This window comes from Syngnathus typhle, linkage group LG7 (genome assembly GCF_033458585.1).
Source record: "Syngnathus typhle isolate RoL2023-S1 ecotype Sweden linkage group LG7, RoL_Styp_1.0, whole genome shotgun sequence".
Classification (NCBI taxonomy): Eukaryota; Metazoa; Chordata; class Actinopteri; order Syngnathiformes; family Syngnathidae; genus Syngnathus; species Syngnathus typhle.
Window position 1 is genome coordinate 8,951,304 of NC_083744.1, and position 27,180 is coordinate 8,978,483.

The following is a 27,180-nucleotide window of genomic DNA, read 5'->3' on the forward strand; positions in this document are numbered from 1 at the left end:
GTATGTAGTATGTATTTTCTTTGATTTTCCAAGTGTCAAGTCTAAATTGCATCAATTCCTTTTTTTGCCTTTTAGTCTCGTATAGTACATGAGGAGGTTTTTATATTGATGGATGAGTAGGCTTTTTGGCTTAAAGTGCTGAAGCTGTCATGACAAAGGTGAAATAGAATCTCTTCCCTCTGCTTCCCCTTTGGATGGGGAGCAGTCGTAGACATAGTGTCATCAACATTCACATGGCACAGACACGCTGCGCCTTCATGAATACTGATGTCTCTACCTATCTATCTCTGTTGTATTGTTTTCCACACTGTCGCCCACTCTAAGTTCATTGTCTCCAAAATGAAGTCAATTGTGGCACACAGGCCCAAATGAGGTCAGTTTTTCGGTATCTGTGACAGTGAAATTAAAACAATGAGAATACAGGCTAAAGGTTGTGGTTGTTTTTTTGTTTAGCATCTCATTATTCTCAATGGGGATGTGATGCATTATGCATTGTGGAATGAATTAAAGGGTAAATGGCAAACCTCCACCATGGCTATGGCAAGAAAGAAGGTTCCCTTCAATTAGGAAAAGCATCAATATGAGGATAAAGGCGAGGTGAAGGGCAGCAAATACAGCCAACAATGAAATACTCAATAGGACACCATCAAGCTCCTTCATCACTTCCAATTAACATGCGTGATACCATTTGCAAACGTACCTCTTCTTTTTATCTCTGTCTTTAAAAGTGTAGTGAATGATTTATAGTATGAAGAGAAATGTATTCCAAAAGCCTTTTAAGTGAAGGGAAATAGTCACTCTCCCGCTAGCCTGCCATGCAGATAGACTATTGATTATATGTATTTAAATCTGAATATCCTCTTTGCAAGGTATCTGCCTCATGCTCTGGTTTTCACTTAAGAGGATGTGCATATTCTCCGTCTTTATTTCCTTCCAGTCCTTCCAGGGATGCATAATGTAGCATCTTGCATAACAGCACTGTTTTCATTCACACAGTCACAGCTCCAGGAATAAACATATGCTAAGATGTTCACTATTCTTCTGTTCTGTATTTGATAGAAATTAGTTCCACTCCCTTGCAACCCATATGAAAGTACAAATATGAAACAGACTTGGTCTGCTTTGCACTCAGTTATGCTCACACAACCCTAACCCCAATATTATTTTGGCTTTCGCTCAAGTACATGTATTAGCCAATAGAAATGTTCATGTTCTTCATCTTGATGGTTGTTTTAGCAGCATAGGGGTTAGGTCTTGGCAGGCTGTGCAGTTCGCTGAGCATCCCTGAAGTAAGGCCATGCTGTTTTATTCCAAGTTAAGGATAGCACACGAGTGCATGCACAAACTATACAGTATTACCTTTCATTACCTCTGTCTGTCTCATAGCTGAAACCCACCACTGCAGTCTGACCGTACAAGGTCACAAAGGCTGCCAGCGTAAATAAAAACAGAACAGCACTACTTTTGCTCAATAAAAAAAAAAAAGAAAAACCAATCCAAAGACAGCTTTTCACCTCTTTCTAAGCCCCAAACACTCATACATTTGTAACACGGTGTTTTACTTTTCAGGCAACCTTCCAACCTATGTCACCTCAGTTCATTCCACCAAGTCACTGTGCATGGTTGGAATCGTAAATTATAAATGAATTGAAGATGTTTCTAGTTGAGGTTAGCATTTCACTTCTTGGCGTTTTTGGGGGGAAATATGGGCGTAGAACTCACACTGACTGAGGTGCAAGAAGATTCTTTATGAGCCCATTTAGATGCTGCCTTCCAAACTGATCTTTTAAATCTTGAACCTATTTTGATATTGAGAGGAATGAAAAAGAAACAGGGAGAAAGTGCTGAGACGGTAGCTTTCCCTTTACTTACAGTTCACAATAGCTGCCATGTAGCCCACCGGGGGTTTCCCATTTCCTGAGCCTTCTGTGCCTGGGGTCCTGGTAGAGTGCTGGGAACAGGTTAAGTGTCTAACCTGTCCAATACTTGAGTTTCTGGCCTCACTCCGCCTCTGCTAAGCCAGCATTCTCATTAAGCTCTTTGACGAGTCTACCTCAATGGGAGACTGTCCAAGAGTCTGCCCGCCTCTGAGAATTTCCAGTTTGGCTGCACGAGCAGACAGGGTGAGATATTTATTCCAACCAAATGTCTGTGTGCCGCCACAGACGAGGGAGTTTATGTGGAGAAAAAAGTTATAAAAGGGCACTGCCTCCACATTAATTGTTGTATTTTTTTTTACACATGAACTCTTTACTGTGTGACTTGTGAGCCATCGTAAAATTGGCCATTTTACAATACAGCAAGTGGCATTAATATTCACATATAACCTTGTGCTAGGGATATGTCTTGCGCAAATCAGCATTTATTTATTCATAACCAGACTTTGGGCTTTATACACATACGCATCTGTATAGCCTACATTAACACAAGTCATAGCACAAAACCTGAGCAGACACCAGCAATACGTTTATTCATATATATGTGTGTGCGTGTGTGTGTGAGCGTGTGTGTGTGTGTGTTTGTGTGTGTGTGTGTGTGTGTGTGTGTGTGTGTGTGTGTGTGTGTGGCAGTCAGTTTTTTCTGGTCCCTATCATAGTGTGACTAGTGCTCTCCCACTTGTTCCCTAGCGTAATTGAAGTGCCTGTGGTTTCTTCTGATTGAAGAGTCTTGTTGGGATAACTAAGATCTATTGGTGAGTATTGGTGACCAATCTTGCTTAATCTGCTATTTCCGTAGTTTCTTTTTGTGTCTCATGCTTTCAGGTGTTAGAGTGTGCATATGTCAGGCCAGACAGCAGAGATAGTTAAGTCCAGGCAGAGAAGAGCTTGGCCATCTAAACCTTCTTGCTATGATTGATTTCTGGTTACACTGCCATGGACAGGAATTTCAGCTCTTCCAAGGAGAAAGAGAAAGGGATGCAGGCCCTCCAATGGAAGTAGTAGCTGCATCAGCAAATACCTTTCAAAAATGTCATGTAGGTTCTGCCCAGTTAAGTAAATCGACCATAACCAAAAGTAGGGCATCAATGAAGATTCTTGGTTAAGCATGTGGGACGCTGGGAAATTTCACTATGAAAGCATCAGCGTAATCCTTGTACAGAGACCTTGTCTGTCGTGATGTGTTTGTGGAAGTAAGAGATGAATATAGACATGATTCACTTGACCCCATGAAATCTTAATTGTCCACAGAGTGTACATCGTCATAGAAAGTAGCATGTTTTCCGATTCTGTCAGGAATCCAGAGGGTGAATGAAACTTTAACTAGACCGATATAGCTTTTTTTTATCTTACACCGTCTTTGGATTCATGCAGTGCTTATTCCAAGTTTGAAAGCACTGTTTTCCTAAGCCACCAATAATTTACTGGTTATACAATTTACATTGCCTTTGTATTATTCACAGAGGAATGACCAGGATGCTGGCAAGCCCGGGTAGACTGTGGCAGAGAAATCTTTAAATAAATTCCAAAGTTGTATTTATTTCATCAATATTCGATTTCTGAGATTTAAGAGACTTAAAAATAATGATTTCACTGAATGTAAAAGTTGCTTGGATGTGGGTCTGGGATGCCTTTTGTTAATTACCCTTTAGTAGGGCAGGCTGCAATTTCAACTGTGGATGTGTGTGTTCAATCTGAAAATGGGTTTTATTCTCTAGAACAATTCATCTTTATCACTATATAAAATCAGCCATTTTGTTTAAAATCAGATTCTTCATGGTAGAGATTTTTGAATGATTGTATATAAGGTACTATTAAAAAAATAGTCTCGTTGTGAATGGATGGATGGATGGATGGATGGATGGATGGATGGATGGATGGATGGATGGATGGATGGATGGATGGATGGATGGATGGATGGATGGATGGATGGATGGATGGATGGATGGATGGATGGATGGATGGATGGATGGATGGATGGATGGATGGATGGATGGATGGATGGGGCCTCTCCTCACTAATGCATTCACCATTTTCCACAGTATAAATTTGTGCACTACTCGTGGTAAAAACGCTGTCTAAAAGACCATTACCAAGTTTTTTTTTTTTTTTATGGAAAACTGTCATTTTCATTTTCCACACTCATAGCTGATCTGTATTTATTGAAAACAGACCATAAACTGTAGCGACACATACGTGCACACACCCACGACGTAAAGAACACGTTCCCAATTATGTTAACTTCTTGTGGAGGCTGCCTTAGACAACAACAATAATTGGACAAAACCTGTCATTCTTTTCGACTTGACACTCTCTAAGTGACTGTCCAGGATGGTAAAAGGTCAAAGTTGCTCATAGACATATATGTCCAGCAGACATCATGCCCTTATGGAGTGTATAAAAGTAAGGTTTGTGTGGGAGAACTTGTGACACTGAGCCACTTACTGCAGGCACTGATTATTCTCGCTGTCGGCCACTTGGATGAAGAGTCAATCTCAATTTTCCTCTTCCTACTTCTCTCTTAGGGCAATCTGTCTTCCACTCCTGCACATCTCACTTGTCTTTCATCCTAACTTTCTAGTCCTCTTTTCTCTTCCTAAATGTTGATTCCCTTGACCACATTCTTTCCTCCATTGGCCATACAATATGCTTCACAGTCGCCACTCACTGTTTACTGCGGTCACGTCAAGTTTGTCGAGAGACCCCCTAAAAAACAGGACCCCATTTATCTCACTGGAAAGAGTGACAGCGCATGCCCTCTCATTTCCTGCATTTACCTTATATTACCAACTCTCTCCCTGGCTCCATAACAAATGTCATTTAAACATTATGTTCCATTTTGGCATTCCAAATACTGGCAAACACTTATGGAAAGGTCACACAACTCAGTCAACTTGAAGTTGCTTTCTTGATGTCGAAAAAAAGAAAATCACATTACGTAGTAAAGATATTCTAATGCTTTAGAAAAGAAAACTTTGGAAAAATGCTGGATGATAACATCTCAACAATACTCGATTTGTAGTGATCTTGAAAAAATATAACTGTAAAGAAGCGTTATACATAAATAGCAAACATTAGAAGATCAAACAAAAATAAATAAATAAAACATTCCATTTTTTAAGTGCATTCCATAGAATAAAGCAGGAATACACTCCAGGTCTCAACTATTTAGGGACATACCTTTCCTTTGTAAAGCTGCATACACAGCGCTTCTACCTCCATGCTTAGTGTCTGGTTAAAAAAGACAAATAAACATGGTTACTTGCATAAACTGATACAAATGACATACCTAGATGATGCATTGCGACGTAAATACCTTTTTCCATACAATCTTGTTAACTGGCCAATTTCTCCCTATCAACCTGTGTTTCGGTCACAAGTTTGGATTGATGTGACATCAATGCAAGGTGTACAGCTGCATAGCTGATTCATGTTTACTGCAGTTAACAGTATATAGAGGAGCCATCAATCCTTCCCTGCAAATGGGATATCAACAGTGTTCAACAACTGAAAGAAGATAAAGAGCTCAAAAGAATGGCTCAAGGTGATTCTTGAACCCATGCCCAGGTCAGATAACCTTCAAGATCAGAGCTTTTCCTGAAGAGATCCCTCATGGTGTTGGCACAGAGGTCTGTTGACATTGTGCTGTGGTCAGTAATAGGAGTAGTACAAGTGGCAAAAGAATGGAAGACTGGACAGATTGAGTGGGGGCAGGCTAGTTTCGCACTCACTTAAGACTGCGACACACTTGGACAAGCTCCCCTTACTGGGTATTAAACACAATTAAGTGATGGCAGCGCATCCCTGCCCACCTGGACTCTTAAAGCTCCTTGTGCTCCCCTCGCTAGGCTGTAAATCCACTCCATCTCTCTGGCCTCCTTAATGACCTATTCATCCCTTGTGTCCTCAAACCCTCATTGTCTATATAATCGGGCTTCCTGAGGACTTTTGGATGTAATTGGGTTTATTAGAGGTACAACATTTGCCCTCTTCATGGAATTTTAACAGATTTTAAGGATGCACAAAGAGCCAAAAAGGGCTTTGTTACAATCGAGTGGGTTTTTATTTGAGGTGAGGAATCTAGTGCATGTTTTATTTCTTGAACAGGGGGAAAAAAAAAAACATCATTCAATTTCAATATACGTACATTATGTTGTGCCGAGTAAGACTTTTCACATGCTTGAACAGAGTAATGTCTGGACTTGCTTTATTATTTTTGTAACTTAATTGGGGCTTGCTTGAAGCTTGAAGGCTATGACTTGAGACTTGCATGTATGTGACTTGCTCCCACCTCTGGTGGGTACGGAGATTGTACCCTTTGCTGTCCAGTGAAGGAACATTTATTTTTTCTGCCAACACTATATGCATCTGGCATGAATAGACATTGAACGATTTTTGATTTGTGAAATAAATGACAAGAAATAATAATGTTTATTAATAATTGTGTGCGAATCCTTCATATGTTTATTCTTTCACTTTTTACAGAACGCTTTGTATCGAACTGAACCGAAATATGCATATATTTTAAGTTTTGTCATGTTATTAGAGAAGTATAGTATACTGAATACCGCGGCTTTAATTTTTGCATGTACTAAAGGACATCGCAGACATATTTAAAAAATAAAATCTGGCAAGTGTTTGATTGAGTGCACAGCAGGTTCCCTTTATATTGCTGACAGATGCTAAAATGTGCTCGAGCTGTTTTGCAAAGATGAAAATGGAAGGCGGGCGTGAAAAGGGATCACGGAAAGGTAGCTGCGTGATAATTTACCGTGACACCTTTCCATATTTCACCTCATTTGAGATTTTTGTTTTATTCATTTTGACATGGCCCTAGGTATTTTATTCCATTTGGTGCAGACAAAAATATGCCAACACTTTTCTCCAGCGCCATATTTCACAGTGCGGTGGGTACATTTGTGCCTACTTTTCTGTGATGGATGGGTCCACTTCATTGGTGGGCAATGGACGGGACGCTCTACTCTGTCAATCAAAAGCCCACTCTTAAATCCTTTCGACAGCAGATTTGACAAGCACTGCTTGAAGCGCTCGCCCTAGGTGGACTTCAAATCAACTACCGTAATTTCCAGAGTATAAGCTGCTACATTTTGCTCAAGTTTTGAACCCGGCGTATCTATGGATTTGTCGTGATTTTTGTGATGACGATCACTTATAGACTCATAAAAAGGCTGTGGACTGCTCTTGTGCGGCACCGCTTTGCTGGGCGGAGGGATATGTGACACGGTCACTGGGGAGAAGAGTGTTGTGTTGATCGCATGTCCATCCGCCAGGCAAATAGTGCCGTATAATTGACACAAAGAAGAGACAGAACGAGATCAAGACGGACATTACTGAAGAAACGAAGCTTTTATACACAAACCCTCATTATGGGGGACCAAAGAAATGCATATGATGCCGCTTTTAAGTTAAAAAGCAATCGATTTGGCTCTTAACGTAGAAACTACAGCTGCTCATGCATTGTAGAGGTTTCTTCCGGTCACTAGGGGGCACTGGGCGATTGTTGATGATATCTTGTTGCGTCACCGTTTTCTTTCTTTATTTCCCTGTCACGTCCACTCTGTAGCTATATGTGTAACTCGCTAGTTTATGGTAACTTAGCGCTTTGTGCATGAATAAAATTAGCATGAATAGACCATCATCATGGAAAATGCTAGAAGAAATGCATAAAAGCGACAACGAAAGAGAGACTGAGAAAGTATATGGCGAAGTGTATCTGACGCTATTCCAATCCAACACTGAGGAAGACTTCGACGGTTTCAGTGCACAGGAGGAAGATGAAGATGGCTCTCAGTTTACCGGTATTTTTTTTAACCAGCCCTGTTAGTGCTGTGCTGCCGTGTTGCTCCTTTGTTACTGCCACGTCTCAGTGACTTTTACCGGTATGCTTTTTTTTATCCAACCCTATTAGTGCTGTGTTACTTCCTTGTTGCTGCGGTATTATTCCCACGTCACAGGCAGTGTTTGGAAAGAAATGTTATGTTATTAAAACTTTAAAAAGGCTGTCTGTGTACCGTCTTTTTTTGTAAATAACTCTCATGCACATGCGGCTTTTATTATGATGCGGCTTATTTATGAAAAAACGAAATTTTCCCCTAAATTTTGCCTTATGATCAGATGCGGCTTATAGTCCAGAAATTACGGTACATATTATTCATTGATGTTTTGAACTGCTATTTAGCACAGGGTGGTGGTACTGTAATGACATGTCTGTTTGCTCTTGGTTTTAATGCGATCAGCTCAAATATTTAAATTGGCATAGTTTACGTCCAATGTTTAGCTCTAATCTCTTGCAGTTTTTATTGGTTTAGCATGCCTGTAATTATGGTAAACTGCCCTGAATTTAAAATAGTGCTCAATGATGGATGGCTGAAAGTGTCAGACAAATTGAGCTGTTTGTGCAGCGATTTGTTTTCACAGCTGACCATTCTCTGCAGATAAATGCACTGTCAATGTCTGAGAAGAACAGATCATGGAAGAGCTTGAAGAGAACCTGGAATGAAGTTTACTTTCTCACCTGTCTCTTTATGTTTTACAGTTGTGTGGCTGCGGGCTGCTCGGCGTGGGCATCTGGCTCTCTGTGTCTCAGGGCAGTTTCGCCACCTTCTCGCCCTCGTTCCCCTCATTGTCAGCTGCCAACATGGTCATCGCCATCGGCGCTATTGTCATGGTAACAGGCTTTCTTGGTTGCCTGGGTGCCATCAAAGAGAACAAGTGCCTGCTGCTGAGTGTGAGTTTTCTTAATTCAAATGTTATACTTGTTATAAATAGGTGTTTCTTGTTACCACATGTAGGACAGTTTTTATTTCAGCCAAGGAGCATGTTTCACATTATAAATATTTCACAGACTATCTCACCACCAAACAGAAATATCACAAAAGTGGAGCTACATGCTGAAATAATGATGATGTCTTAATTTTTTCACAAAGTTACTTAGTGTGAAATCCGGGTTTGTTTAGTGGAGATACAACACTTTTTGATCCCTATGTGCCTTTTCTTGCAATCCCTATACCTTTTCTTGCGATTTCATTAGCAATACTGTTACTAATCATTTCTTATTGACATTTTTCCCTCCAAACTATTGTTATGTCTACAGGAGAATCACATGACAAATACTGTAATTTACTGTAAATGTGTTGTAATACAACCCCTCCCTCAGCCATCACCTTATCATGGTAGAGGGGCTTGTGAGTCCCAGTGATTCAAGAAGCTAAGTTGTCTGGGGCTTTATGCCCCAGGCAGGGCCCTAATAGCAAACAAGTCATTGGTAAGGGATCAGTCTAAGCCCCTTCATAATGAATAAAAACATTGGACATCAATTTTACTCATGTGAGACACCGGGACGTCCTTCCAGAGCCAGGCCAGGTGGGCCTGGCTTACGAGCCCCTGGTGGCCGTGCCTCAGCCAAAAAAAGTAACGTGGGTCACCCTTCCCATGGTGTCACCAGGGGGCCAATTTGGCTGACTGTAAAACGTGGCCATTTTGGTACCGAAAGAGCCTAAGCATTAGCTCAGTTACAACTTGATATATAGTCAGGTTCGGCTTGACACGCAGGGAGATAGATCTCCTTAATGTAACCGCAGAAGCAAAAACAAGCTGAAACAGTCTGCTTGCGCGCTTTGATTGGACATACATAAATAATTGCGTTGCACCTTTAGGCCATGTACTTAAAAATAGCACACAACATTAAACTGCCGGATATTGTCATAACCTCTATTACTTCCATGTACATACATAGAAAATGTACTTCCCTGTGCCAGGAGCTGTCCAACAAAATTCAATCTTATTACCAATCATCATCTCAAAACATTATTATAAACACTATTATTATGTTTATCGTGTTAGGGTTGCCAGCATTTAGTTCATTCAAACATTTTGTTTGGGGACTCTTCAATCTCTTAAAATAATGAACGCTGTGGTAAATTGTAGTTCTTTTCGGAGAATACAAAAATCTACTCAACCTACTCACCGTTTAGACGTGGCTTTATGTTTATTCACAAAATACATTTGTGTTGATGCAAACCTTGAGAACACATCCTCACGTATCATTGCATATTCCAAAGACACGTTTGTGACAAGAGCAGCAATAATTCCGATAATTGGTTTATTTCCTTTAGCAGCAGGAGTAGTGGAGTCGGCTCGTCAACTAGTTAACCATCTGGTTGAACCACCACTGCAGATACACCAATAATTACTACCTGTACTGTATATCCAACCGTATGTTTTACCTTTTGCTTTTGGGCCTCAACATAAACGTCCCTGCAAGTGTCTTTCATTCGTCTGGAATTTTGATTCACACGTATTCTATGGAAAGTGCTTGGTAAATATTTGGCTCAGGGGAAGGCAAGGAGAGAAGAATAGTACATGAGCCCAGCCTGTGTTGGAAATTAATCTTAGGTATTAAAACCATTTTCCCTTCACTCCCATCATTATGAGCACTCCGCTGCTTTGATTCTTCTCCCCCCCCCCCCCCCCCCACACACACACACACACACACTCACACTCTGGCTTTCTTTCCACCTCTTCTTTCATCCCTCAGTTGAAGTCTTTTCTGCATAAAGGTTATAAAAAGTGTGCTACTATATTTTGTAAGCTGTTTGGTGAAGTCAAGAATTCACATGTGCTGCTTTCCCATTTTCTCATTTTTACTCAATGTAATCTCCATGTGGCATTTAAACAAGTAAAGTCGAATGGTTGATGTTTTTCCACATGATACACATAATTGTGATACTTTCAACAGGCCTTTGTATGCCAGCTAACATGGTTTTTACTTTTTATCTGTTTTCATTGGCTTTAAAATTTTGTTTCTCCCTTTTCTCTGACAGTTTTTCATCGTCCTGCTGATAATTCTCTTGACAGAGCTGATATTACTCATCCTCTTCTTTGTGTATTCAGATAAGGTAGGTTTAATTTGACTACTAAAATTTTCATTTTCATTTTCCTTTGTTGGGCCCCGTCAGTCAAAAACTGACATTTCTCAAACATCTAGAGGACATGCAACAGTGTAAGCAAAGAAATGCATGAATAGGTCGATCCTACCATTCTAAAAAAAGGTAGGCTGGTGTCAAAGGTTAGACCTCAAAATGCAGACTAATCCTCACCAGTTGGCTTCCTACAAATGGTGCACTTTTCCCATGACCTCCCATATTCAAATTAGGTGTCCACATGTGTGTGTTTGGGGGAAACAGGTGACAATATTTAAAGATTGTGACATTTCTGACATCATTGTGCAATCTGGAGTCCACCCTTCATCATTTATTTTTCCACAAATATCAAAGTCAAAGTCAGCTTTATTGTCAATTTCTTCACATGTCAAGACACACAAAGAGATCGAAATATCGTTTCCTATTATCCCACGGTGACAAGACACAGTACATATTATATATGTATATATACATATATACATTATATTGTTCCACTGACATAATATAAGCACTAAAGACAAATTATTGTATTTATGCATGTTACAAGTGAAATAATACATAAACTATATTGTCATAAACTATATTCTCAACCGTGATCAACTCTCTGGTTTCTATGATTTATGTCCGTAACTTGATAACATAATGAAGTCTAACATAACTGAAATTGTAAGTGTACACTGCAGCTGTCTAGACATAGCCACATACAGTGACAGTCTTCTCTCACATGGAGGACACCAGTATGGAGCAATTTCTTGTCAAAGCTGCTTAAATATTCTACTGGATTCTGTCAAGCATTGTGTATTTTAACCAGCACAAATAATTGTGCATTAGAATACCAATTAGAAGCACTTTAATGGGGTAAATGTAAATGTTTGACTATTTAATTTAGGCCCTCCTCTTTTGAATGATGGTTATTCAAATTTAGCTTTCCAAGCAGATAAAGCCATTCATTTAGCAACCAATCCATCTTTAAATTTGGATCAGGCCTCCAAGCACACACCCCCAGGAGCAAATATGACTGCTGCCTTATCTCACTAATATTATTGGCTGAACTTTGTGATGTAGAGACACCCCAGCTTGATCCCTTCTATGGAGCTCAAATAGTCTCTTTGCTGTACTTTCCTTCCTGTTCCATGTGATGTTGAGGAGTTAAATTTGAGTAGAGTTCTATATTATTACAAAACTGAAGGCATTTTTCACCTTTAGTGTCAGTTTTTGCTGTTTTCAGTTGCTTTAGTAAGGACCACGTGATATTTTCTCTTTGATTCCATATTTATAGAATGCATTTGTGGGCCGGATTGGACGGTTGGGTGTGCCAGATTTGGGTCGCGATCCGCCAGTTGATATTCACTGCTCTAATGGAATCTGGTATGCCGTATCAGGCATCCTCCGCTACAGGCTGTGATCAGAGGAATCATTAATCCACGTCTGCTACTTGATCTTCTGATCACAAGGCATTTATTAACAAGTCTGAAATATGTACGATAGCTGGCCACTTTTAAATTTGGATTGACTGATAATTGTGGCTTGTTTAGTTTTTAAAATGAGATAAAGCGTTGCAATTCTCTTCAAAATCTCGGAAAAAACGTCGTCTCTGTGGTTCATCAAATATTACTGTTCAGATTTGGACTGTAGCATTTACATTGGTAAACTGTCTTCTTGCTTGTGTGGAATAGTAATCATAGTTTTAGGTGGAGACAGTGCAACATCATAGAACCAAAATGCCCCTAATGTATTCATCGAAGCAGAAAAACAAAACCCTGTAAACCAAGATGAATAACCAAGAATGAATATTAAGTATTTTGTTTTTGGCTTGGAACTATTAAATGAATAAGACACAAAATGGAATCTTGAGTGTTTTGACCTTTCCATTCCCATTGTCCTTTGTCAACTAGTCAATGGACTATAATGGACTACAATTTCTTGCTGCCCTATAGTTGAAAGAAAATGAGTTCATCTTGGTTTCCTCATTCAAAAACAACTGCTCCTATTATCATCTGATTTTTGTATCCAAGTTTTTAAATGGTGGCAATGCTCTAAACCAGCGGTCCCCAACCTTTTTTGCGCCATGGACTGGTTACATGTCAGACAATATTTCTTATTTTGCCACGTAGAAAAGCAATTCTTTCAATTGATAAAAAAATGGAATTTCTTAAGGTACATGTTGAATATTGCAATATTATCGATATTGGTAAATTCAGTTGCTATATCACATCTCTCGTGTTTCTAAAACGATGCTGCCCTAATGTGCACATTTGACTATAAGGAATGTGTAACACGCGTGCTTTTTCTCTCTGAGTCTTTTTAAAGTACAAAATACTATGAGGAAAGGAAGAAAGACTGCCTCCTCCCCAATGCAGGGATGCCTCACATCCTTAAATGCATGTTTTGACAATGGAAACACAAACTGTTCTGATTAGTGGAAGAGGGGGTTGTGTATGTGACTTTGCTGTATGTAATTTTCCTCTGAAGCCCAATGATCTTCAGTTGGCTGATCAAACTCCATACAGAATGTCTACTATAATTAAATCAGGCCCTGCAGTTAGCAAGCAGCTGACTCTAGCAGATGGCCAGGCCACAAACTAGATTACTGCCATTCGTCTTTAACGCCGTGACCTCATTGTTTCTCTGTCAACTCAACATGCCAACCCAAACAGCGGTAAAGGTTTATTAGCTCACATTGTCAAAGCACAATCTGGCAAAAACACAAGGGGAGCAGCAGAGCGTGTGTAGCAGGATGTAGGGCGGAAGGAATAAAAAGAACGACATTGCAGGAGGGGGGAAGGGAGCAAGAGACAACAGTTGGACTCAGGAGAGAGGGAAGCGAGATAATGAAGACATGAATAAAAATTAGAATGGTGGAGTAACAGAAGGAAAATGTCTGTAGTTGATACAGAAAGCGAGAATGTCATTCAGTAGAGCATAGACCTCAGCCATGGATAAAAGGATTTGTGGTATAGGCTACTTCCTAGTTCACAAAGGATGAGATAAGACTGTACCGCTTTGGAATTTGGGGTGGGGAAGATGCTTTAATCATAACTCAAACAGCAAAAGCGACACCCACTAGTCGTTCTGTTCATTGGGTTACTGGTGAGATGGCGCGCATCCCAGTGCATTTGGCTGTAAGATGGACTACACACTTGAATGCTTGCCGGTCAATCACAATTCACATTGAGCAGATCTTTCATTGCTACAAAAAAGCAGCATCAGAGCATAACAGAAGATATGCAATACATTTTTTGTTGGAGCCAGAACGCTGCTATGGCAGGATAATGCCATAAATATGTGCACCAACATTGAATGGATTGTCCCTGTCACAAATGCCACAAAGTCTCACGCAAATCACTGAGTAGGTTTGAATTGGTCATCTCGTTAAATAATTAGCAAACCAGCCAACAACATTCAATATATTTTAACATTCGATAGGGGCTAATTCAAAGACGACCTACAAATTGTGTGGTGAATATACACTGTACACATACTGTCAAAGCAAGGAATGTTTGCCATTTATAAATCTTATTTTCTGGACTTTGAGCATGAATTTTTGGGAAGTAATTAAAAAGGGGGGGGAGGGGAAGAATCCAGCTAAAATGGTAATCTAATATCGTGACACGTTTGCTGCCTGATTATTGCATCAAACACACAACCAAGCAGCAAGCTATCAGCATATGTTCAATTCCTGGCCGTGATTTATTATTTGAAACCAAGCAGTGAGCAAGGAGGGGGGTTTCTCTCATACTATTGAACATTCTGGCCTTGGGCAATTCAGGCAAGTCTTACAGCGCATCCAAGGGAATTCAATATCCTTTAATAATGTGTTGTTGGGGACCTTTGGCTTTGTTGCTCATAAACTCCAAATCATTTATTAGGCTTTTGAAACAGTTATCTCAAATCTTCTAGACAGTACACAGTGAGTGGAACCAATTTCACATGAAATTAGTACTGTAGGTGCAACCGTGATGTGTCCAAACGCAGGGCATGGGTGTGTGGAAATACAACAGTCATATGTTTCCTGAACCACACGCGTTGCACACATATAGAGAAGAAGGGTGTGCTGGAGATATTTCATAATTGAATATTTTAATTGCTCAAAGCAAAGGATTAAAAGTAATATTCTCACACAAATTCCACTCCCTACTTTAAATATGCAGAACTGTTCAACCAGAGCAGCGATTGGCAATTTCAGTGAGTAGACATTCCTTCTTAGTGCCGCAGCTTAAGAGAGAATCAATACTACAGTGGCCCTCAAAAGCCCCAAATGCACAATACTCGTAATTTAGATCAGAAAAAAAAGCGTACCACGCAAAAAAAAACAAAAAAACAATTGTTCTTCATTTTAATTCTGCAATTATGATATGAGCATTATTCTTTATTACCATGACTGGACACGTTAAAACATAATTATTTCTGCCTTCTAAGTTCTATGGCCTTGAGTAGCTTAGTCTTCGTCTTTGTATAATCAATTGTCATCAAAATATAATTTCTTTTTGGTTTGTGTGTCTGTCTATGTGTGTGTGTGTGGGGTGGGGGGGGCGTGCGTGCGTGCGTGCGTGCATGCGTGTGCTCACAATTAATGCATTCATCCATCTTCCGAAATGCTTCTACTCATGAGGGTTGTGGGCATGCTGGAGCCTTTCCCAGTAGCATTAGACAGGGTACATCCTGAACTGGTCGCCAGCCAATTGCAGCACACACTAAATTGTTACCGGAGGCAAAAAAAAAATAAAAATTAAGGTCCTAAAGGAAACGTATTAGTATCACATAGTGCAAGAGAGAAATAAAATAAAAGAGGATAATGTGAAGTCTTGGTACACCGTAAAAAGTTCCGGTAAGCTAAAGGCTGGAAGTGCTGGTAGCGCTGCATACCGGCCCGCTTATAGCACCGGTTTACACACTTGCGACATATTGTTGAGCAATTTCTTCGTTTGGCCATAAGCTTCTGACCATGTTTTTATCGGTTACCAATTTGCAGTACAGTATGCCTTTCTAGCTTTACACGTGTTTGTTGATGCACCAGCCTTATCAGAGCTGTAATGATGCTCTCGTGTAAAAGAGAAAGCCAGCACAACTTGTCAATGACATTTTGTTTTACGCTTGAAACTCACTCCTCCTGAAAACGACTCTGCTTTATGAGTATACGTCACGCCAGTTAGAGCCACATACAAATCCAATTTAATAGGTTAAAATTAGGTGTTTTTATTCAGGGACTTCTATTTGTGGTTCAAGTGCACAATCTCTATTGAAATATGTAAGGCTAAAGAGAGCAGTGTGAGCAGTGAAAAACTGCTTCAAGGAAAAACACGTGTCAGGCAACAGATATTGGTTGATCGCCTCTTCTGAAATTGAAGTTTAATTCAGAGAGTTGAGTTTTTGTCACAAAATACAATACAATTCAATAAAACTTTATATTTCCCATTTCACAACTGCAGCTCTAACAGAATGATTTACATACTGTGCAACATAATGGTGCAACAAAGAGTGAAAACAGTCAATTATATTTAAAAATAGGCTTCTGCAGCAATATTGCATTCCTGAAAAGAGGAAAGATATAGGTCATTGCACAAATAAATTCACATTTGCTCTGCAGTCATTTGTATGTCTTTCATTAGCCTTGAATCGAGATTGTGTGGTATATTTTCTTTAAGGTGGCCCTCAGGTGTGGTGCTAAAAAAGTCTTTCACACTTAAAGTGAAAGATGTACATAGAGCCATCGGAGACCAAGGCTGCATACTTATGCGTGTGTGTGCGTGTTTGTGTGCATTTGTGTGTGTTTTGTGTGCGTGGGTTGGGGTGGGGAGTAGAAGGAGCTTGCTCTCCAGTGTTTGCAAGGAGTGCGTAATGAGCGAGCAGTATCGCATTAAACTGAGATTGAAAGCAGAAGACAAAAACAAAGAGGCAGAGATTGAAGATAAAAATCCTCATCTCATTTTCTCATACATGGACAGATGCAGAGGATGTTGGAGCCTGGAGCCCGAGGAGGCATTCAAAGAGCTTCTCTGCGTCAGAAAGGTTACAGAACCATACGAAAAAATATGACCGGAAGTGAGTTTAATGGTATTTAAGATTTTAGAGTTCAAGGTAGCGGCTCGGTGACGCACTGGTTAGCACGTCCGCCTCACAGTGAGGAGAATGCAGGTCCGAGTCCACCTCCGGCTCTCCCTGTGTGGAGTTTGCATATTTTCTCCCGGCACTCCGGTTTCCTCCCATAACCCAAAAACATGCCGATTGAGCGCTCCAAATTGCCCCTAGATGCGAGTCCAAATGGTTGTTCACCTGTGACCCCCGTGGGGACAAGAGGTATAGAAAATGGATGGATGGAGTTCAAGGAAATCGACCTTGCATATTTAAGACAATGAATACATAACTCAGACCAGATCACTTTGACTTCATTTTTACCATTGCCACAACGAGTAAGATGTAATTTGGCGAGGAAGACGTTTTGTTCACAAAATTCAGAATTTCGATGCAGATTGTTCTAATATTTGCAGCGGCCGTTTGAGATTGATATAAGACTTAGTGATATTCAAACTTTGAAGAATAATTGCAGTTGCATGACGTTACGCCTCACAACCATTTGGTTACCAGGCAGTGGGAAGTGGCTGCAAACAAATACATCTGCTTAATAAATAAAATCCGACCAACTTTATGACTGTGGCAGTATTGATTCCTGTCAGAGATTTTCAGATTCATCATGAGGCTTCTGCAGTTTTAAAAAAAAAAAAAAACTTTGTGCACACTAAAAATGATTAATGCTCATTTTAAATCCAGATATCATTAGTGACTATATTCATTGGATTGGCTTCTTCAACCTCTGACCATGGGTTTGGCACTTGTAATGATTAGGAAATCAAACATGCGTACTCTAGTAAAGAAAAACATTCGCACTCAAATGTGAAAACAAAAACAGGCCACGATTAGACAAAACTGTTTGCGCTCCGTGATCTAACTCACATCTTTGGTTTTGGTCAAAACACTCACTATTTTTGCTGTTGATTAAAATTAAACTAGTCATCAAATAGTTGTTGACAAGGTCAATACTTTCTGAGCTTATTAGTGGTCTGATGTTAGTGAGCTGAGGCATTAGGCTTTAGCTTGTAAATACCTTTTTGTTGTGGTGTGATTAACAGTGCCTGAGAACATTTCTTGTGTGGTTCGGGGACTACGCGCCTTTTTTCTCTGTAATAATTACCACATAGTATCTGAAGTGCCACACAATCTGTTGCGGCTGTTAGTGAAATCTCCCCATGGGCAAACCAAACTGCTGGAGAGCTAAACCAGACTTTAGTTTCTCATTTATACATCCAATAAGATATTAATCTCTCACAGACATGACACAACCCTGAGGACATTTTTGGAATTCAATCACAAGGAAACAGATTAACGCACTTTGCTTCAGGGTATATCAAAGCTGCATGTGGGCGAGGGCCACATCCCTTCTCAAGTCATAACACAAAGTTGAGCCTTTGTCAATTAGAAAGCCAGATAGATGAATGTATTAATTGTAATTATCCAGTAGTGATAACAAATGGTTAAATGATTTCAGATGTTTTATAATAACATACTGTAAATCGTTCCTGAGTAAGCACATTCTGTTATAATGGGGATGTGATTTGACAGATATCTGTACAAAACGGATTTGTTTTGACATTGGCCTACTGCTTTATTGGATTTGTGATTTCCAGCCACGGTGCCTTGGCAGTCAGTGGTTCCATGTAAAATAATTTTGTTTATTTATTTGTTTATGTATGGGCTTTTTTTTTTGCGTTTTTTTTTTGCATTTGCGGTGCATTGTCGACTGCCATTTCTGATATATGAATTTGAATTTCCCTTCTATTTCTTCCTTTCTACCTTGTTGTCTGGTGTACTAGTTTAACCATTGGTGGAATTGCTGTTTTTCTACATAATCATAGCACATTTGGAAATTTTTTTTGTTTTTCTGTCTGTTTGTTTGAGTAATGTATAGGTCAAAAGATGGGTTGGATTCATGAAGATTTTTTTCTTCACACTCCTTTATTTTATTTTATTGATAAGTGATTATTTGAAATAATTTATTCATTCATACAATTATCTTCCAAAACCGCTTGCACTCACAAGCTTGGCGGGCGTGCTGGAGCCCATCCCAGCAGCAGGTACACGCTGAACTGGTCGCTAGCCAATCGCAGTATATGAAGTAAGCTGTATAATTGTTTATCTTTTGCCTGAAATAAATTAACCAAAATAATGCGCAGCCACTTGCTGCTATTCATATTACATAATCAGTCATTTATACTTATACATTTACGTATACTTTTTGAAATATTTCTTGATGTGAAATGGGTATTGGCCTATTGTTTTATTGTTGTGACTATTCCAGAATCATCCAGAATAATCAAAGTACTAGCCGGAGAAAATAATTACTCCTATCCATTGTCTCAACTCAGTCCAACCTCCACAACTGTTATTCTCTTTGATTGTCGAAATAATCTTTTGAATCATTATAACTTCAGACACAAGTACATGAATTCATCACATTTGTTTCCAACCAGTAACAATTTCTGCTCAATGACACACCAAAAAAAATTCTGATTTGGGATGGTATCGTATTAAACATGCTTGAACTATCTGACATCAACTCGCACAATGGTTCATGTTTTTTGGCAGCTCTCTCCAGGTTTCAATTTCTCACTGTATTTCCCTGCGGTTGTTCAGTGATCACACCACAGGGATGCTGTTCTATTCTAAGCCATTGTAACCATGGCTGATATCTCTCTCATCTGCAGGTGAGTGAGAATGCTAAACAAGATCTGAAGGATGGCTTGGCTCTATACAACTCTGAAAACAACATTGGCCTGAGAAATGCCTGGAACATCATTCAGGCAGAGGTATGCGGCCCTCGGAGTTTCAACAAATGCACTATGCATTAGCAGAACTACTTCTAAAATAATTCTGCTAATGTGTTGCATGGCGTCTAGCCTTAGTATTAATGCAACATTGAATTTCACGGCTGTCTGAGTAAATTCCATTACGGTGTAATAGAGTGAAGTCACGTCAAAGTTAAGTTTCAAGAATCTGACCATCTCCCTGTCTGACTGCATTTGCATTATGCTTTGTGTGGGCTCCACAGTGGAAGTGCTGCGGCGTTATAGCTTACACCGACTGGCATGAGGCCCTGCAAGAGAAAGTCGTTCCAGACCGCTGCTGCCAGGAGCATTACCAGAACTGTGGCCGTAACTCCACCAACATGTTCTGGAATCGGGTAAGCGCTTGATACTGTATTTAAGGTATGGGGCATATGTCTTTCTTAATTGAGTTTTGAATAATGATATATGTACTACGTATAGTCCAAAGCTAACTTGTTTGAACACTTAAACTGCACTGAACTTAATCATTTTTTTTCTTCTTATTTTGTGACGCTTTGAATGTATGAGCAATAATAAAACAATAAAATAAATAGTTTAAATCGTTGGGTATTTGGGGCTGAGGTGGGTGGGGGGCTTTTATCCAATGCTCCAAACTACAGATTTTTATAATCTTGAGAAAGAAAGTTCAACCAAAACTATTCACATTGTTCGAGCAAGAAAATGAAATTGTACTCGACACTTCTGATGCATTTTCACTCTTTGTATGTACAACTTCACTTTACAGTGCACCATGAGTACGTTTTTTTTTTTTTTTAGCAGGCAGTATATTCCACTATTCATTTTCTGAAACAAATTCAAACAAAAAAGATTGCTGTTATTACAATACAATGTATGCTTGATATTCTGATACGGGGCTGAGCTCCCCTATGGATAGATTCTCGACGTGCCCGATTTATAGAGTACATACAACTCTAATCGGAAGTCCATCTGGTCCTTATTTTCCTTAACAACCTACTGTGTCTAATCAGTGGAAATAGAACTCCTATTAACTTTTATTTGTATTGCCTTACAGATTTTTTCCATTATGTGGCAACAGCCATTTTGTTTAAAGCTGTGCAAAAGTCTTCCCAATTTCCTCCTATTACAAGACTAATCGCTGTGTTATGTGGGTAGTCCAGTCCAAAGAAGGGAATTACACATTTGCCAAACTGAGAATAAGTAGACACTGAGCTGGCCCACTGGGGTGGCGCAGCGCTAAATTCCTGAAATCCTGCCCCAGGAAAATGGCCACACTGTCATGTCCAACTGCTGCCACAGAAAGGGATAACCACTCTGCAGCTGAAAGCAACATCCCCTCATTATTAGTAGACCTCCGAATGAACCCGAATGCACATTTTACATCTCAGGAACTTTGCAAGTCTTAATAGAAAATTCATAATTCACTTATTTTACACCTCACATACGAGGTCGGTATTTTCTCATCTTTTGTATAATTCACACAGCTTTCAGGAATATATATTGTGGGTCCCTGGTTGATATTTTTTCACTTTTATGTTCTTCCATATAGGGCTGCTTTGAGAAAGTAGAGGAATGGCTTGATGACAACAAGCACATGCTGGGAACCATAGGCATGGTCATCTTGGTAGTGCAGGTAGGAGGTGTATTAATGTGTTTTTTTTCTTTTCGGGTGCTGTATTTGTCTGCCTACGTTGTGACATGTCTGCATCAATTGCCCTTCAATCCATTGCGCCCCCATGTACTGCCGGGTGAGTAATAGGGTTTGTCCTGAGTGGGTGTCCAGGGCAGCCATATCTTATAAAATACTGAAGCCTCTTCTTTTTTTTTTTCTCCACACTGGTCCTGTCTGAGAGACTCAAAGCACAGTGGCTTTGCTCCAAGCAGACAGTGAGAATCAATCAGAAAACAAACAAAGTGGATACTAAAAAAAGCTCTGGTGTGCATGTTAAAGAGGCTACAAACATATACATATGATAGAAATGCATCCAGGAGACTGGATATATGGAGTTGGTTGAACAGATTTACTTTGCAACCAGTAAACTTTGACTGATGTCCTTACGGTACAATTGTGCAAACAACAATCAAGTAAAAACTTTTATCTTTTGTGTTTTTGAAAAGGTTCCCTTTCCTTACGTACAACAACCTCCACTGATAAAGATGCTAAGAGGCTCAAATTATAAACAATGTCATTACTCAAATACTCTTGGACTTTCCCGGAGATCCTGTTTTCAGAGAATGCAAGTTTTGCACTTCAATAGGTCGCCAAAGCTAATGAGAAAGAATTAGTAAACTTTTAGCACTCTAGATAGTACGTAAGTCGGATACCAGGAATGGTCAGTGATCTAAAGACTCAATAATAAAGCACAGCTTGTGCTAGGTTGTTCACTTTGCAAAGTTTTATAAAGTACATCACATGTCTCCTACATTTCATGATACACATTTAATAGAACAATAAGTCTTGGAAGTTCTTCCTTAGTGGTTCCTAAATCTCTACAGTTTTCAGCGTTTTGCTTCATAAGTACCTGTCATACTCAATCTGCCAAAATCGTTTGTATCAGAGCTGCACTGGTCAGCTATGAAGAGACTTTTTTATCAGCTAGATGTTTACTGACAAAAGCTGTTGACAACAACTTAGCCCAGTGGTATTTTCTTCAAAGTATGGTAACTTTTTCTAAACAACTCTAATCGTCAGTATAAAACTGCAAACAAAATGTTACCTTGGGAGAGAAACTGACAGGTACGACTTTAACTTTGAGTAAATACAGAAAAAATAGGGGAAAAATAGAGAGATAATCTCTCTTTTTCTGTATTTTCTTTTTTTAATATCTGCTGTCAAGTACGGCACTGAAAAATAAATTTAGTCACGGTGGCTCAAGGTTCAGGTTTAATGTATTATATTGTACATTGGAGCTATCTGTTTTATTAAAAACTGGTTTTATGTTTAATGTAGAAAATAATACATTGAGTGACGCAAAATATACATGTTACATTTCATTCCTGTCATAGAGCCTATCACGTGAGCTCAAAACAATGGTGCAAATTAATAAAGTACAACTATTTCCTTACTGTACTGAAGTGGATTTCTCAGGTTATCTGTACATGTTTGTCCACTCTTTACTTGACTTTTTTTGTAACCTTCACTGCAAATGGCCCAATGTGAAAAGGTATAGGTAAATAGTAAAGCCAAAATTGGTTGTTTAATGATTGGCATCTTGGGAAAACAATAAACAGCTGCAAGAAAAGTGAATTTGAACTCTAGAACATTAAATTAACACAAGCGATTTGGGAAACTAAGCTATTCCCATTCCGCAGCTTTGTTTAAGAGATTTGCATCATGTTGTCGATGACAAGATCAAATGTGTGTTCAAAGAAGAGGAAACATATTGTAAGTCGAGATTTTCGCTTGTTTTTCCCTTTGGCCCAAGTTATGGTTATCAACTAATTTTTATTCTTTTTGCTGCACTTTTTAGGTGGTACATCAATATTTTTTACACCAGTATCTGTACTTCTACTCAAATAAAAAGGTTTTAGTACTATCAGGTACTCTTGCTGGAGCTAAATATACTTGGTGTAAAATGACCGACATAAAAAGGCACTTTATTCAGCGGTCTTTCATCGACATGGTGTCATTTTCCGTAGCGGTTGAAATATTATTCATTTTTACTTCACGGTGTGGTGTATTAAGATGTGCTCGGTGTTTTAGTAGATAAAGGTGTTAGGATGAGCCTTGCGACTGTCTTTGATGTACAAATAGGACACGTAATGGCAACTTGAAAGAGACTCTACCCTGCCTACTAAGGCATCTCCATTTACTTTTGTGATTTAATGCTTGTGCCCAACATTTCCTCTCAGAATCTTTACCTTACATTTTAGTAGGCGTGTGAATGAAGACGTGCTGGTGTTTCACAGTGGGAATTTTACATCAAAAAGCATACGTACCATTAAAAAAAAAAAAAAAAACTAATGGCCCTTATGTGCTCAGGTATATCACACACAAACCTGTTTTGACATATTGTGTCCTTCTCTTTTTGTCCACAGCTTCTGGGCATGGCATTCTCCATGACGCTCTTTCATCACATCCACAGAACAGGGAAGAAGTACGATGCCTAGCCTCAGGAGAAGAGGCCTGTCAATGCCTGAAGGGATGGAACTCTGATTAAATGTACCCCCCTCCTCCCGCACCACTGCTGCCACTACTTTACAACCATCCTTTGACTCTGTTCCTAGACTTTGTGTTTCATGTGTCGCCGCTCTGGGCTCTCTCCTTTCGCCATTCATTTTTGCCAAAGAGTAACACAACTGGAAGAGGAGAAGGGATAAATAATTTGGCATTGAAGCAACCTTTTGCATTTGGCAACCTGTTGGTTGTCACTCCTCCCTTTTAAAAAAAAAAAAAATCTGTGTTTGCCTGGAATAACAATTTGCTGGAGAGAACCACACACAGACACCAAGACATTTAAGACTTTTGCTAACACTTACCACTCATTGTGGTAAAGAACATAGAACTCCTCCCTACCTATGTATTTCTTGTGGAGTATATATTTGTCTTTCCTTTAGGCTTAAAAAAAAATCATCCCCCATTTTCATTGTATATGAAAAAAAAGTCCAAAACGGCATGCCAGTTTTTTACATCACCGACTTACCTTCAAAGCCGCTATCACTAATTTTTTTTCCAAAAACCTTTGATATGTGCGTGATGCCCCTTTGGAATGTAAGTAACCTACAATGTAGTGTGTGTTGCATTTGATGTGAGCAGCATAGACATGTCAGGATGGTGTTTATTATGATCCAAGGGTCATATATTTTCCCTTTGACTAGCATTTTGGGTAAAGTGAATGGGATTGAAGGAATTTATTAAAGGGAGAGAAATTATTTCGAAATAAATTCCGCTTTATTCTTTGGATAACGGTACAAATCTACCTGGGTAACAACACACAGTGTGCTGCCACAACACAATTCCCACAGAGACAATATAAATTGTGTAAAATGGTTGTTTATTAAAGCTCCACCAGGACTGTCAAGAAAAGGATCCCGGGTGATGAAATTCCCCCTTTGAGTGTACAAACTAAGTTGTGGTCTATGCTTGTGTTTTATCACATTGTTCCACACGGCAAAGGTTAGAAAAATAAGGGCGTAAAAACACAGAATCATGGGCACTAGAGGCAAAAACAGTATTCATTCTGATATCATAAATTGGTTTAGTGGGAGCAGCGAAAGGTTTCTTCTTTCATAATCCTCCGTCACACATTTGTCCTCCTCATCAGTCTGGGGGTAAACTCTTCCCCTTTATCTTTGAATTACAAAGGAGCATTGGGGTGCAAAATAAGTTTTAACTCCACGAGAAAAAAAACACTGCAGTGCTCTTATAACGTTTTTTCCTCCCAGAAACAAGCTGTAGTATAGCATCGTAATGTCGTGTGAGTGAATGTCAAAATCCCTAAATGATTCCAGCAGCCACTGCCATATTTTCATCACATAATACAATTTAAGAACCGTTATAAACAAACCCACCAAAAGATCCTCCCACATCTCCCATACCTAAATGAGTCCCTAGTTTCAGATAGCATCCCAGATGATGCTCCCATTCAGGTCACGCCGCTGTATTTTTGTCACCACTCCTATTGTGCTTCCTGGCCACCAGAGAACTGGATGATGGGGCGGGTAGGTCGATCAAAGCTGAGACATATAGCTATGGCAACATGCCTTAAAGGAAACATCTATTTGGGACTCTTTATCGCATGTGTCATCGAATCAATCTTAAACACTGAAAATACTTGGGTTGGTTCTCTATGTCTGGTGGGGTGACTTCAAGGGAAATGGCCTCAGGTGGGAGGCACATGAAACATCATTACATCAGTACAGCTCACTTTATTTCAGTTTGGTTTGGAACCCCAAACACATTTCCATTGTCAAACAGCAAGTAAGCAATCACCCATTGAGGAGCCGGTTACAGTGAACCTACAGCAACACATTTACGGGGGAGATGTAAACGGCACTAATTTGAGGGCTGGCATTTATTATTGTGCGTGTGTTCAAACATGGGCAGACATCTTAAATAATAAATGGTAGTTACATTTTTCCCCTCAAGATGACACATACTGCATAATTTCTACTCTTTAGAGATGGAGAGTTTAGCTATAGCGGCATCTAAAGATTTTCTTAAGACTCCCTAATCAAATCCCTGAGTTTATGTTTCCCATTTTGCATTGGTTTGAATAGCCAGCAGAGAAAATTGTGGGTGTTTTTGTTTACTTAAAATGGATGTTCTTAATCTTACTTATCCACCTTTGCTATGATATTTTCTTACCAATTTCTTAAGTTGTTCTTAGCCAAGTACAACTCCTACTGACACTCAGTAGCTCAATACACTGTACATCAATCAGCAAAATTTGTCTTTTCTTGTGTCATTCTGCAGTTCCAATATGTTATTGGATTTAAAATGCAAACCTAGCTATTATTTTTACTGTTGAACATTTTATTGTACAGTGTTGAAATGTTACCTCCCACTCATTTCAACCGAGTTTAGCACAACTCCCTGTTGTACGATGTCCTTAATCACGTTGAGAGGCCATTTTCTCAAGGTCATGCATGTTTGCAATTAATTAGGAATGAATTACATGCAAATGTATTTTATTTGACAAATGTACAAACTTGGCCTTTATCAGAACAATATTGAACCACTTTTTATATTAGTTGAATAATTAGGTTATAATTCGGAACAGTGCGGTTGGACCATTCATAAATTGAAATTTAATTAAGAACAGTGTGTACAGATGGTATGGATTTTTACAGTTTAATGTTGCATCGTTTTTTTCGTATTGGAAGTTGACTTTAAGACGGAACATATCAGACGTAGAGATGCATCCTTCCTTTTTTCCCCCAATCATCTTATATATGTACAGGATATGACCTTTGTTTTTGAGGTACAGATTTTTTTTTCCCCAAAGAGAAAGGCCAGATGACAGGAAGCAAAAGAATTACACTTGCATGGAGTGACCCTGTTGGCAGTCATTCACTTGGTGGTCCATATGCTCTAACGCGACTGGTCATGCCCATGGGGTGGAACATGACAGCTGCTGATGTACAGTGCAGGCAAGAGTGGGCACGGCTCTTCCACTTGCGCAAACTCTCGGCGCATCCCTTATTTACAGCTGCACTTTGCAGATGAGGCACACAATACACAGCAGGAAGACCAAACCCTGGAGAGGAAACAGCTGTGACAGTTCAGGCAGTCACAAGATGTTAAATTCATATTACAATTATGCCAATTTTCCATTTTCTATACAGGCTCATCTTTGTGGGTGACCTGGAGCCTATCTTGCTGACTTGTGGTGAGATATACCTTGGGTTGACCTCCAGCAGGTTGAAGGGCAGACTATCATCCAGTCTCCCATTCACACCTGTGGATAGTCTTCAATGATCCTGTTTCTAGCAAAAATAAAA

At 39.4% G+C, this 27,180-nt stretch overlaps 1 protein-coding gene across 2 annotated transcripts in view; it reads left to right on the forward strand.

The window, feature by feature from the left end:
* Positions 1-24,621, forward strand: part of tspan9a (tetraspanin 9a) — a 124,003-nt gene extending 99,382 nt beyond the window's left edge. For both annotated transcript variants that reach the window (XM_061283762.1, XM_061283761.1), the window contains 6 exons: positions 8,494-8,685; positions 10,781-10,855; positions 19,639-19,740; positions 19,983-20,114; positions 21,287-21,370; positions 23,776-24,621. In XM_061283762.1, coding sequence (XP_061139746.1) covers positions 8,494-8,685; positions 10,781-10,855; positions 19,639-19,740; positions 19,983-20,114; positions 21,287-21,370; positions 23,776-23,847 — 657 coding nt within the window. In that variant the 3' untranslated portion in view covers positions 23,848-24,621. The remainder of the gene's footprint in view (positions 1-8,493; positions 8,686-10,780; positions 10,856-19,638; positions 19,741-19,982; positions 20,115-21,286; positions 21,371-23,775) is intronic.
* Positions 24,622-27,180: the final 2,559 nt, after the last annotated feature.